This window comes from Bos indicus, chromosome 21, assembly GCF_029378745.1.
Source record: "Bos indicus isolate NIAB-ARS_2022 breed Sahiwal x Tharparkar chromosome 21, NIAB-ARS_B.indTharparkar_mat_pri_1.0, whole genome shotgun sequence".
Lineage (NCBI taxonomy): Eukaryota > Metazoa > Chordata > Mammalia > Artiodactyla > Bovidae > Bos > Bos indicus.
The window spans coordinates 68,471,640-68,485,008 of NC_091780.1; the positions used below are offsets into that span (position 1 = coordinate 68,471,640).

Sequence of the window (13,369 nt, forward strand, 5' to 3'; positions counted from 1 at the left end):
ACTTCATCCGCCACCATCTTGCCCAGACTTCGCTCTGCAGCTCCAATTTACTCAATGATGTGTTTACTCAGGGCCTGCTATGAGCACCAGGCTGGGCACTGCACGTATGACGGTAAACAAGTCCCCGCCTTCAGCGGTTTTAGTCCAGTGAGAGAGGAAGAGATGAAAGCCACTGTCCTGTTTTGATAAACACAATGACAGTACTGAAGCAAAGAGGAGAGACCTGTAACACCCTCTAAGACTCAAGGAGAGTGAAGGTTGGGAGCCAGGTGCTGGGGACTGCTCTAGACAACGGGAGCAGCAGGCTGTGACCGTCTGTTCTGCCGGGAGGCAGGCCTCATTCTCGATGAGGTAAAACCCCAGGCCATGGAGACGGCCATGGAGCCAGGGACAGCACCAACTCAAGACTCACGTAAGAGACTAGCATCCTCCAGCAGCCGGGACCACGAGGGCTCTCCCAAGCTAATACAAGAGGCCGACCAGGAATTAGAAGTGATAACAAGCAACAAAGGCAAGAATGCTGAGGCGAGAGAAGAGCGCACAGTGACAGAGCGACCAGGCTCGAACATTCACCCTGAAACCACCACTGCGTCATCCCTTCCTGTGTGTCAGGCTGATACCCGAGGACCTGGCCTCTTCTGCTACTTCGGTGATGGCCCACCATTTCTCAAAGTCAAGTTTCTCTTGAGAATGTTGTCCTTAAAGTTTTTACTCCAGATGTGAAGGATAACACAGAAAATATTTATAAATCATATACCTGATTAGGGACTTGTATCTAGGATACATGAAGAATTCTCACTGGGGATGTTGTGTACAGCACGGTGACCACAGTTAACATTGTAACTGCAGGTGTGAAGCTGCCAAGAGAGTAGACCTTAAAAGTCCTCATCACAAGAACACATATTCTGTAACTGTGTAGGGCAATCAATGGATGTGAACTAGACTTACTGTGGTGATCATTTCACAATACACACAAAAATCAAACCATTACGTGGTACATTTCAAACATCATGTTGTACGCCAATTACACCTCAGTTAAAAATTGTTTTTAAGAAGTGTTAAGAATTCACTGATTATCCCTGAGTGTCCTTAAACACATCCACCTGGACACGTCTCAAACGCAGCATGTCCAGCTAGCCGCTCTTTTGCTCCCTGACGCGGAGTCGTGAGTGCACACTGCCCCTTCTTCCACTCGCTGCTGGAGCGGAGGCCTTGCCCATCTCAGCACCCCCGTCAACGCTGTCTGAGGGGCACACCCTGTCCATTCTCTTCTCCAGTCCTTCCTTCACACTGCTTCTCTCACCCAGCATATCTCATCCCAGCTCAATTCAACCTCTCCGTTAGAGTCTATGTTATTTTGCAGAATTTTCTGCATTCAGTAATCATATTACCTGCACTGATCTTCTCTGACCAGCTAGCATGACAAATCCTTAAATGTAAGAGCCAGCCTTAACTCTTCTCAATTTAATAAATATTTATTAAGGGCTTACTATTAATATTTAAACATATGTCCCCTTCCTCTTAAAACGTCCCTCCCAACCCACCCCTCTAGGTTGTCACAGAGCACTGGGTTGAGCTCCTTGCTATAACACACTTTTTTGAAAATAGCATTTATAACATCCTATCCCCATGTGATATAACGAGTTTTTAATTTCTCAATTCCTTATTACCTCAGGTAACAAAGAACCAGGAACAAAATTCTGCATTCAACAAACATCGGATTTCATGTACTTGGTCACTGTTATAGAGCCTAATACATACCATTTCCCCTCCACACTTCAGCTAAATGGCAACTGCCTTCTCCAGGTTCTTTGCAGAATTCTACAACATCACGACATGTTGTTTCTGGTGTTATAGGAACTTCTGTTAAAATCTGTTCATTGTTGCTCAAGAACACGGTTAATATCATCTGTAAGAAAAAAGATTAAATTAAAGCTACAACTTAAGAGTCATTAAGCAATAAAAAGATTAACTTGCAAATTAAAAGTGATTTCCCCACCTTCCTACCACCACTCCATCCAGCCAAAATGCTTACAGGACAGGTTAGGCTCACTCTAAAGTTCATGTTGAAAAGTTAAAATGTAAGACAAGTCGGGAAAATGCCCGAAGAGGAGTGTTAGAAGGGAAGTAGCACTGCAGGGCCGGGGGAGCCCGGGAGGCTGCCGTCTCTGGGGTCACAGAGTCGGACACGACTGGAGCGACCTGGCGGCGGCAGCAGCACTACTGGATGTCATAAAGCCTCGATACGGTAAGGCTCCAGAACACGAAGGGCCAGACCAGCGGACAGACCATGAAGTCCAGAAACAGAAAATGGCAAATGATGAAGGAGGCGCCTCAAAACCGACGAGGGACAAGCTATTCAGTGAATGATGCCTGAATAATTAACACACCCCACTGGAAAAAATGGGTTTATACTGCATATTATACACAAGCGGTAAGTTCCTAATTAAATATTTTAAAATAAATCACAGAATTATAAAAATTCTAAAATAAAACTGGGTAAATTTTTTTGTAACCTTGGAGTACAGAGCCCTTTCTAACTATGATTAAAAAACCATTATAAGATATATTCAAGTAATTAAATACAAGGATCTTTTACAAAGCAAAAAAGACAAACTGGGGGAAATATTTGCAACTAACATTACATATGAAAAGTCAGTCTCAACACTAAAGTGAAAGTGACAGTCGCTCAGGCGAGTCCGATTCTGCGACCCCGTGGACTATACCGTCCACAGGACTCTCCAGCCCAGGATACTGGAGTGAGTAGCCCTTCCCTTCTCTGGGGATCTTCCCAACCCAGGGATCAAACCCAGGTATCCCACATTGCAGGTGGATTCTTTACCAGTTGGGCCACAAGGGAAGCCCTCAAGATCTAAAGGGCTCCTAAAAATTGGTACTAGAAAGACCAAAAATCCAACTTATTTTTTTAAATTGAAGAAATAATATATCACAGTAAAAAAATGAAAATGGTTCTTAAATGAAAGCACATTATAATTTCAAAAAATAAAAACTGTCCAGTATTATTTTTTTTAATCTTAAAAAAAAAAAAAAAAAAAAAAACACACCAAAAACCTATCACTTTGACCTAAGAACTCAACAGATCCTGTGAGAAGGATTTTTAAAAACATTACTCCTAAAGTAAAATTTAAACCAAAGATTTTCTTTAATCAGACAATATCATAGAATATTTGTTTAATCTTTGATCAAAGTCAGAAACAAAATCTGTATTTGTCCCCAAATTCCCTTCTCAAAATCTCAGCTGTCAACTGAGTATCTTAGTATAGTTTATTGGTACAATATTTTTTTCTTAGAAGTGCCCTACATTCCCAACTTTTGAGATTTAAACATCTTTATACTGGTGGCCAGGTTTTATTTGACCAAAACCAGTCACAGTTACGAACTGCTCTCTGGGCCCCGTCTCCTCTCACCCCACCTGCCCCATGGCTGCCACCGGTTCCCTCTCTAAACGTGAACCAAGTGAAGTCACTTCCTGGCTTAAAACATTCAGGGGCCTCGTACCACCCAACAGCCACCCTTCCCCAAACATGTTTTCTGGTTTATAAACAGGAAACCGGGCTCTTTACGGAGCACTCAGAGGCGAGCATTGCCATGTTCATGTGGATCTCTAACTTTTCTCCCCCAGGGACTCTCACAGGGCCTGGATCGCCACGGAACACCCTTTGAGAGAGCCTGGACAGCAGGACAAGCTGCAGGCCCTGACCAAGGGGAACACTCCTCACCACCTCCCTGGCCTGCCAGGACTCGTGCCTTCCTGCGCTCAACCTCGCTGCCCCTCCCCAGCTCTCTCAGGCCACCGGCCCTCTGCCCCAGGGCCCCTCCTGTTTGCCTATAAACTCCTGTTCACCCTTCAAAACTCAGTTCAGATGCTACCGCCTTTGCAAAACCTCCTTTCACCACCTTCTCTCACCAGGGAGGCCACATGTTCCTTCCTCTGTGATCCAGTGACCCTTCACACACATCTTTATTACATCACAGCGCCAGCCTGTTTACCTGCCTCACCAGGCTCCAGGCAATTCACTTTTGAATCTTTCATTCCACTTCCTGATCAGTATCTGATGCCTGCAAGGCTCCCTGAAATCTGGTCGACTCCACGAACGACACCAAAATGTAAAGTCTCCACCACGCCACAGAACTGGAGGAACACTACACATGCTCTAGGTGAGACACAGCCGATCCGTTCAGTAAACAAGCATTTTCATTCAGTTCTTCTGGAAATTATAAACACAGTTCTATTTTACAAGAAATAAAACAGTTCTTTCTGCTCACTGATCCAGACAAATTTTTAAATGTCGGGGGTCTTTTAAACACATAACTGGCTTGGAATCTAAATAATTTGGAATAAAACAGGTAAATCCTGGATCTAGTACAAACAAGTCCAGAACTTGAAGGGCCTTAATGCTATACCAGTTTCACCAGAACAATCAGAATAGATTTTTACTTTTATTTACACTTTTATTTTACAGTTCTAATGGTAATTCTGGAGTAGGAAATGGCAAACCACTGGAATATTCTTGCCTGGGAAATCCCATGGACAGAGGACTCTGGTGGGCTACAGTCCACAGGGTCACAGAGCTGGACACAACTGGGCATGAACCCACACATGGTAAATATTTTCCCATGTGATTTCACAGTCTATGCTTTTTAAGATCTAACAATAGGTTTTCCCAAACCACAGTTTATAAATCAAACTTTCAAGGCAGCGAAAATTTTTTTAAAAATTATCTTCTCTTTAAGTGCTGTAACTACAACTCACTGATGACCAGCAGAGGGTCCTGCTCCTCTCGGTTCTTCAGCCCTTTCAGCTTCCTCCTGCACCCCCACACCCACTACAGGGTCCATGGCTTGTTCTCCATACTCTGAGCTAATGAAGGTTTACATAACCACGTGCTGCGGGAAGCCGGGCCTCTGGCCAGAACTAGGCTCGCATGCTCACACCCACCACGGGCACACAGTGGCATCCATAAAGGCACGGACTGTGCTTCTCTGCTCAGAAAGGTTTCTTTAGGAACTTGTTGTCAGAATGAATGACAGTGTGACACTCTGGGGATACTTTCTGAATTACCAAGAGTTGTGAGTAAGTTCAACGTGATGGAAGAAGCAGAGGAGAAGCAGAATGGCAGAGTTGTGAGTCTGAACGTTAATTCTTAAAAGTTAAGAACTCCCAGATAACTGATCCAAAAGTCACTACACATTATTTCAGTTTTTAATTCTATTTTAAAGTCTTTACTAAACCCTATCTTTCCTAATCTTAGCAAAATCTCTAATTTCTCTAATCTCTACTACTCAGTCAAAGCTAATTTTATTACAATCATGAGATTTAAAAGCTTTTGAGATAAATTAAGCTGGCATTGACCTGGATGGTACATACTTCCTAAAGCATCTTCTAAAATTAGAGCTGAAAAGGCATGGGGCTGCTACCATTATTACAGTAAGGTTTCCCCAGATTAAAAGAAATGGAAGGATCTTCAACACAAGTAACATGTGCATTCACGCCAGATGCATTTTTTAAAGCATCTTTGAAATCACAATACACCTTACAATTGACAGCATGTCACAATCTAAGGGGTAGTGCTGTGCTTTTCTTTAATAGTATGCATAGAGATGAAACCCAATAGAGTTAAGGGTTAAGAAGACAAAGGAAAAAAAAAGAATTACTGTTCATTCCTCCTCAAAGATTACTATATTGAAAATAAAAGATCTGGTCAACCACGGTTAGACACACGCAGACTTGCACCGTGTGCTGCAACACGCAGAGCGCACGACGGCAGACGCCTCACACGCCTTCTCACACCGCCCCCTCTGCCCAGACAAGCCAGGCTGCCAGGCCCTGCCGGCCCTGCCCCACCTTCCCCATCATCCGCAGTCATCCACCTCCTCTGGGGAGCACTTCCTGCCACACTGCCTCCCCATCCTGACCTGGTGAGAGTCAGAGCCTCCTCTTTTGCTCTCCTATAACAGACCGTGGCTATTTCTGGCACAACATTCTCGCACTAAATTATCAATGGTTTTCATGATTATATCCTCTACTGAAACAGTGTTTGTGACTCACAGGGGTGAGCTGTGACCCCCATTACCTGCTCTTAAAATTATCTAAGTGTGTCCCAAGTTGTACATATTTTCACTTTTAAAAGTTGTTAAAAACCCCAAAAAGCCGCAGGCCGCGGCGGGCAGCACTTGTGTTCTCTAACTCAGTGCCGGAGTGGACCACATTGGTAAGCGGTGCTCGGTAAGTGAAAGACCGAGGCAGCCTAGCAGGCAGCCACCAGCATAACCGAATCGAATCCCTCAAGAGGGCACTTCTCCTCACTCTCAAGGTCATCTGAGCCCCATAAAGCAAGTCGCCAGGATCAACCACTGATGTAAGGAACCGCCTGGGTGGAGCCTGTAAGGCCTTCGTGCGCCTGACCGGCCCGTCTGAAGCAGCCTCCCCATCTGCAGCCTCTCACCACTTTGTTTTCTTCGCGTTCACCACCACCTTACACACCTGTGTAAGCCGTGTATTTATTTGTTTCTCCTCTGTCCTTCCACTAGAACTTAAGCTCCTGAGGAGCAGGGATTTAGCTAGTTCACTGCTGTGTCACTACCGCCTGGAGTGGAGCCTGGCACATAGTGGGCACTCAATCAACTCCCCCAAGTACATAAAATAATTATTTTTAAAGTAGGTTGTGTCACAAAGGGTAGGTGTCTGCCTTCTTACACTATCTTCAAGGTCTCAAATAGGAAAAAAAGATCAATATTATACCCCTCTAGTCGCTGAGTTACTCCACATTAGAAGGAAAAGAATCTTTTAAAAATGCTAGTGTAAAAGTCAGAAGCCTGTACACACATATGTGATATTTGGCAGATTCCACTCAAACCTAGACATCACAGACATCCCTCGGTAAAGCCTTCCTGCTTTCCATAAGGTGGCACTGAAGGGTGCCAGGGGGTGAGTTCCACCTCTACCCCCACACATACACTCCTGCAAATTTTGGGGAAAAGAATTAACTCCAAAGAAGAACGAATAGTTTTGTAAGATCATATTAAGTTCAATTTCCATGACTAAAACGTATTATTTTGGCAAAGAACTAGAACTAGCCTTTCAAGGATAATGAAAAAGTTTTTCTAAATAAGGGAGAAACATTTAACACTCTTGAGAGGACAGATACATTTAAATATTTGAGTTGCATCTACTCATAAGAAGAAACTAATACAGTTAAGTGACCTTTAAATTAGATCCTCAAAAACCATATCATTTATGTTTAGTTCAGGTCACTGTTTTTATTCACTTTAATAATTTATTGTTTTAAAAATATATATTCCATCATATGAAAACTTCCTCTCAATAGCTTGAACTGGTGAGATCTGGTTATACACTATTCCTGGGAATACAAAATATACATCTCAGCTTCCCTTCACCTAACTTATTTAGTCCCTCCAGTATTTAAAAGCATATGCATTTTGGGGGAACCTGTCTAGAACCTTATAGAAATGCAAAACTCACGAACCTTCTCATAAAAACTAGGTATGCCATAAGTCCATAGCATGTGTGGAGGTGAAGCAGCTGAGCAAATTTAATCTAGTCTCCAAAACTTAAAGAATCTCTGAATAGGAAAAGGGCAGTATCAACTCTTGACACCCCTACTCATCAATGTTGGGAATCACTGCCCAGAATGTCCGCTGCTTTACTGACTCTGTTCATGTGAACATTATGGAAACAGAACAAATACTAATTTTCAACCACAGGTTGTGACCTACTAACATGCTGTATAATCAGTTAGTGCCCTCGGGGCCAGTTTTGTTTTTAATGGAACAGAACAATATAAAACAGTATTATAATACACTGCAAATCAACTATACTTCAGTATAAAATAAAAACTAAAAAAAAAAAAACCCAAACACACACACACACAAATTATTAAGAAAATGAAAAGACCAGCCTGGGAGAAAATATTATAAAACACATAACTGATAAAGAACTTGTATCCTAAATATACACAACTGAAAACTCAGTAATAAGAAAACAAAGAACCCAATCAAAAAGTGGATAAAAGATCTACGCACCTCATCAAAGAAAGCACCACCCACCTAAGAGAATGTCCAAAATCCAGAACACTGGCGATCCGAAATGGCGGTGAAGCAGCGGAGCACAGGAAGGTGCCGGTGGAAGTGCGAAGCGGCACAGCCATTCTGGAAGACAGCCTCAGTTTCTTCCAAAACGCACTCTTACCGTGTGATCTAACAATTAAAGATTCTTGGTACTGATCCAAACGAGTTGAAAACTTATATCTAGACAAAAACCTACACATGAATGTTTATAGTAGCTTTATTCATAACTGTCAGAGCTTGGAAGTCACCAAGATATCCTTCAGTAGGTGAATGAATGGATAAACTGTGGCGCATCCAGACAAAGGACACCAAGCGGTGATAAAAACAGCTACCAAGTCACAAAAGACACAGCAAACAAACACACATGGCCAAGTGCAAGAAAGCAGTCTGAAAGGCCACATACTGTATGACGCCGATTAAACGATATTCTGAAAAATAAAAATCTGTGGAGATGGTAAAAAAAAAAAAATCAGTGGTTGCCAGGAGTTGAGGGCGGAAGGAAGGATGAGTAAATGAAGCACTAAGAATTTTTGAGGGCAGTGAAACTACTCAGTATGATACTATATTGGAAGATAAAAGACACTCGACATTTGTCAAAACCCACAGAACTGTACAACAGACACAGTGAACCCTCATGGAAACTATGGTCTTTAGTTAATGGATGAACATTAGTCTAGGCACTGCCATCTGCACTTCACACATTCTCAATTCTCACACCAACTCTATGAGACAAATACCACCTTCATTTTACAGATTAGGGAAAGGAAACTTGGAGAGGTTAAATAACTTGTCCAAGGTCACCGAGCTAATGAATGCCAGACCAGGATTTAACCCTGATCTGACTAACTTCAAAGCTACAGTCTGAATCACTACTCTAAACCACTCCAAAAGAAAAAAGAAAAACAGAAAAATTTTAATAAATACCTTCGTACTTAGAATATACCTGCCATTACTAAATAACTTCTCAATTAACCAAGTGTCATCTAGTGTCTACAGTTGAAAGAATCTGAAATGCACAAGTGAATCATATAAGGGAACCAGAATAAAGAATCATGCATTTTCTTCTAACTGTTCAAATATAAAGATGATCTCCTAATAGATGTTCTAATTACATTTTACTGACCTTACAAAAGTTTAAATTAGGTGTATTAACAATTCTCAGAATAAGGCTTCCTTTTTCTATTTATTTCTTTGTAAAATTCAAGAAAATATATTCCTATATGAATTTTTGAAAAACACTGATCTAATCCTAGGTATATACCCTAGAGAAGTATGTCTACACAAAAACTTGCACAAAAAAATTAGAGCATAACTATACAGTCATAACAGCAAAAAAGTAACAGTCAAAACCAATGAATGGACAAACAAAGGTTGTACATCTGTTATACAATGGAATATGACTTGACCATAAAAAGGAGTGAGGAGAATGCTACATTCCTGAGATAATGGATAAACCTTAGAAACGCGATGCCAAGTGAAAGAAGCCAGATACAGAAGGCCACATGCTGTTACGACCGCACTTACACGCGATGTCCAGAGCAGGCAAACCCACACAGAAGCAGATTAGTGGCTGCCAGGGGTGGGAGGGAAGGAGGGAAGTGACTGCTAACGGGCACCGGGGTTCTTCTTGGGGTGATGAAAACGTTCTAAACTTAGCTAGTGGTGATGGTTACACAAACCTGTGGATATATTAAAAGCACTAAACTGCAGACTTCAAAGGCATGAATGTGACAGTATGTGAATTATATATCAATAAACTTATTTTTAACATATCTAGTTATACCAGTTATTCGACCTATTCAATCAGTAAAGTATTTTTCCCAATGGAAATAACTTTAAATAAATATTATATCATTTCTTTGTATTTATTTTTTTCTCTAGTAATAAAGATTTATAATTAGACAAATCCTATTTTTTCATGTCTGCTAATACCAAAAAGTCAAGTACTAATCCTTTTGCCAGCAGGAAATAAAACTCAAAACAGAAATAATTAGTAAAGCAATGTCTCTGAAGAGCACTTTAATATAATCATGTGTATAGACAATACATGACCACAGGAAAAACCATAGCCTTGACTAGACGAACCTTTGTTGGTAAAGTAATGTCTCTGCTTTTGAATATGCTATCTAGGTTGGTCATAACTTTCCTTCCAAGGAGTAAGCATCTTTTAATTTCATGGCTGCAGTCACCATCTGTAGTGATTCTGGAGCCCAGAAAAATAAAGTCTGACACTGTTTCCCCATCTATTTCCCATGAAGTGATGGGATGGGATGGCATGACTCATTGGAAAAGACTCTGATGCTGGGAGGGATTGGGGGCAGGAGGAGAAGGGGACGACAGAGGATGAGATGGCTGGATGGCATCACTGACTCGATGGACGTGAGTCTGAGTGAACTCCAGGAGTTGGTGATGGACAGGGAGGCCTGGCGTGCTGTGATTCATGGGGTCACAAAGAGTCGGACACGACTGAGCGACTGATCTGATCTGATAAGACAATACTATCTATCTGTACAAAATGAGAACACAATTTACACAGAAAAGTAAGTCCAATAGCCCCCTCCTATCTTTTTACAGATGACTCTATTTTGTCCTTCAGGTTTGAGCCAGCTCTTTAAAACCATGATTCTCCTCTGAATTTGCTTATGATGCTTTGAGTTACCATTCTCAAAATGTTTCTCCTCTTTAGAAAACTAAGCAAAACTCAAGTGTAGAAAACAGACGTCTCAGTGCCTGAAGATTATCTATGCCATTTACAAAGAAAAAAAATACTTCCAAAGCTGTCTCTTGGGCTTCATGGAATCTAAATGCAGGCACTGGTGACACGGAGCATGATAAGACGTCCTAATGAAACAAGACAGAGCACGGCCGGCACAGCAGAGTGACACGGCGGGTACGGTCTCACCTAATGAGGTGTGGGCCACGGAAGGGGAAGTCTGATGCTAGCACTGTTCAATAACAACTGTAAGCAGGATCTGGAAATCACCATAAAAGGAAAACCAAACATTAAGTTACTAATTTCCATGCATAAAGACTTGCCTAAGTTTTGTCATTAATGTAAAAAAATCAAGATCTCAGGGTTTTTAAATAAGTTTTCATAATAAATACCTGTCTATATCTTATACTTATGAAAAGTGCTTGTTGGAAGTAGGAGACACACAGAGCTAGTGTTTGTTAATTCTGCTAGTACTGACATATCTTAGGTGCTTAAAATGAGAACTGAAGTTTATAACAAGATACTTCAAAGGACTTTTACAATTTGTTGATAGTAAAAACGGCTATTGTTTCAGTGTTTCCTATGTTCACAGACAGGCTGTTTGCCCGCATCACATCACTGAACTCTGCCAACAGTCCACGGAACTAGGCACTGGGATGATCGCCACGGCAGACAGAGTAAAGGACTGCCCAAGGTCACATGACTAAGAAGTGCCAGAGTGTCTGACCCAAGTGTCTGACTCCAAAGCTTAAGTTTCTACTTGAGTTTAGGAACAAAGCGGTGAACACCTAAAACAAGAAAAAGCACAGAAGCATTCAAGCTCTTCTTCCCTGTGAAGCTGTAGGAGACAATCTCCATTCAAAAGTTATGAGATAGTAACAAACCATTGTGTTTATAACTGAAGAACTCAAATCCATGACACACAGGCTTCCTTGAAAAGCAAAACATCGTAAGTAAGAACACAGAAGAGAAAATCAGTAGAGACTCATTACAGAACCCAAAGGTGAACCTATTCCACAGCCTGGATGGCCTCTGGGCAAAAAATCTTATTGCAAAATTCAGACTTAAACTGAAGAAAATGGGGAAAACCACAAGGGCATTCAGGTGTGACCTAAATCAAATCCCTTATGATTGTACAGTAGAAGTGACTCAAGGGATTAGATCTGATAGAGCTCCTGAAGAACTATGGACGGAGGTTCGTAGCACTGTACAGGAGGTGGTGACCAAAACCATCTCCCAAAAAAGAAATGGAAAAAGGCAAAATGGCTGTCTGAGGAGTCCTTACAAATAGCTGAGCAAAGAGAAGCAAAAGGCAAAGGATAAAGGAAAGATATACCCATCTGAATGCAGAGTTCCAAAGAACAGCAAAGAGAGATAAGAGAGTTTTCCCAAATGATTAATGCAAAGAAATAGAGGAAAACAATAGAATGGAAAGGACCAGAGATCTCTTCAAGAAAAATCAGAGATACCAAAGGAACATTTCATGCAAAGATGGGCACAATAAAGGACATAAACAGTAAGGACCTAATAGAAGCAGAAGAGATTAAGAAGAGGTGGTAAGATTACACAGAAAGACTGTACGAAAAAGGTCCTAGTGACCCGGGTAACCATGATGATATGGTCACTCACCTAGAGCCAGACATCCGGGAATGTCAAGTCAAGCGGGCCTTAGGAAGCATTATTACAAACAAAGCGAGTGGACGTGATGGAATTCCAGCTGAGCTATTTCAAATCCTAAAAGACGATGCTGTGAAAGTGCTGCACTCAACATGCCAGCAAATTTGGAAAACTCAGCAGTGGCCACAGGACTGGAAAAGATCAGTTTTCATTCCAAACCCAAAGAAAGGCAATGCCAAAGAATGTTCAAACTACCACACAATTGCACTCATCTCACACATGAGCAAAGTAATGCTCAAAATTCTCCAAGCGAGGCTTCAACAGTACATGAACCGTGAACTTCCAAATGTTCAAGCTGGATTTAGAAAGGCAGAGGAACCAGAGATCAAATTGTCAACATCTGCTAGATCGTTGAAAAAGCAAGAGAGTTCCAGAAAAACATCTATTTCTGCTTCATTGACTATGCTAAAGCCTTTGACTCTGTGGATCACAACAAACTGTGGAAAATTCTTAAAAGAGATGGGAGTATCAGACCACCTTACCTGCCTCCTAAGAAACATGTATAGAGGTCAAGAAGCAACAGGTAGAACCTTGTATGGAACAACAGACTGGCTCAGGATTGAGAAAGGAGTATGACAAGACTGTTTATTGTCACCCTGTTTATTTACCTTATATGCAGAGCATATCATGAGAAATGCTGGGCTGGATGAGTTACAAGCTGCAATCAAGATTGCTGGGAGAAGTACCATCAACCTCAGATACGCAGATGACATCACTCTAATGGCAGAAAGTGAAGAGGAACTAAAGAACCTCTTCATGCAGGTGAAGGAGAGTGAAAAGGCCAGCTTCAAACTAAATGTTAAAAAAACTAAGATCATGACACATAGCCCCATAACTTCATGGCAAATAGAAGGGGACAAGGTGGAAGCA

The 13,369-nt window shown here is 41.6% G+C and overlaps 1 protein-coding gene across 4 annotated transcripts in view; it reads right to left on the reverse strand.

Annotated features, from left to right (window-relative positions):
* PPP1R13B (protein phosphatase 1 regulatory subunit 13B) overlaps positions 1–13,369 on the reverse strand; it is an 83,271-nt gene that overhangs the window by 39,747 nt on the left and 30,155 nt on the right. For 3 of the 4 annotated variants that reach the window (XM_070775818.1, XM_070775820.1, XM_070775817.1), the window contains exon 2: positions 1,762–1,909. In XM_070775818.1, coding sequence (XP_070631919.1) covers positions 1,762–1,909 — 148 coding nt within the window. Of the gene's footprint in view, positions 1–757; positions 858–1,761; positions 1,910–13,369 lie in introns of those variants that run through there. The other variant, XM_070775819.1, reaches the window with a different exon arrangement.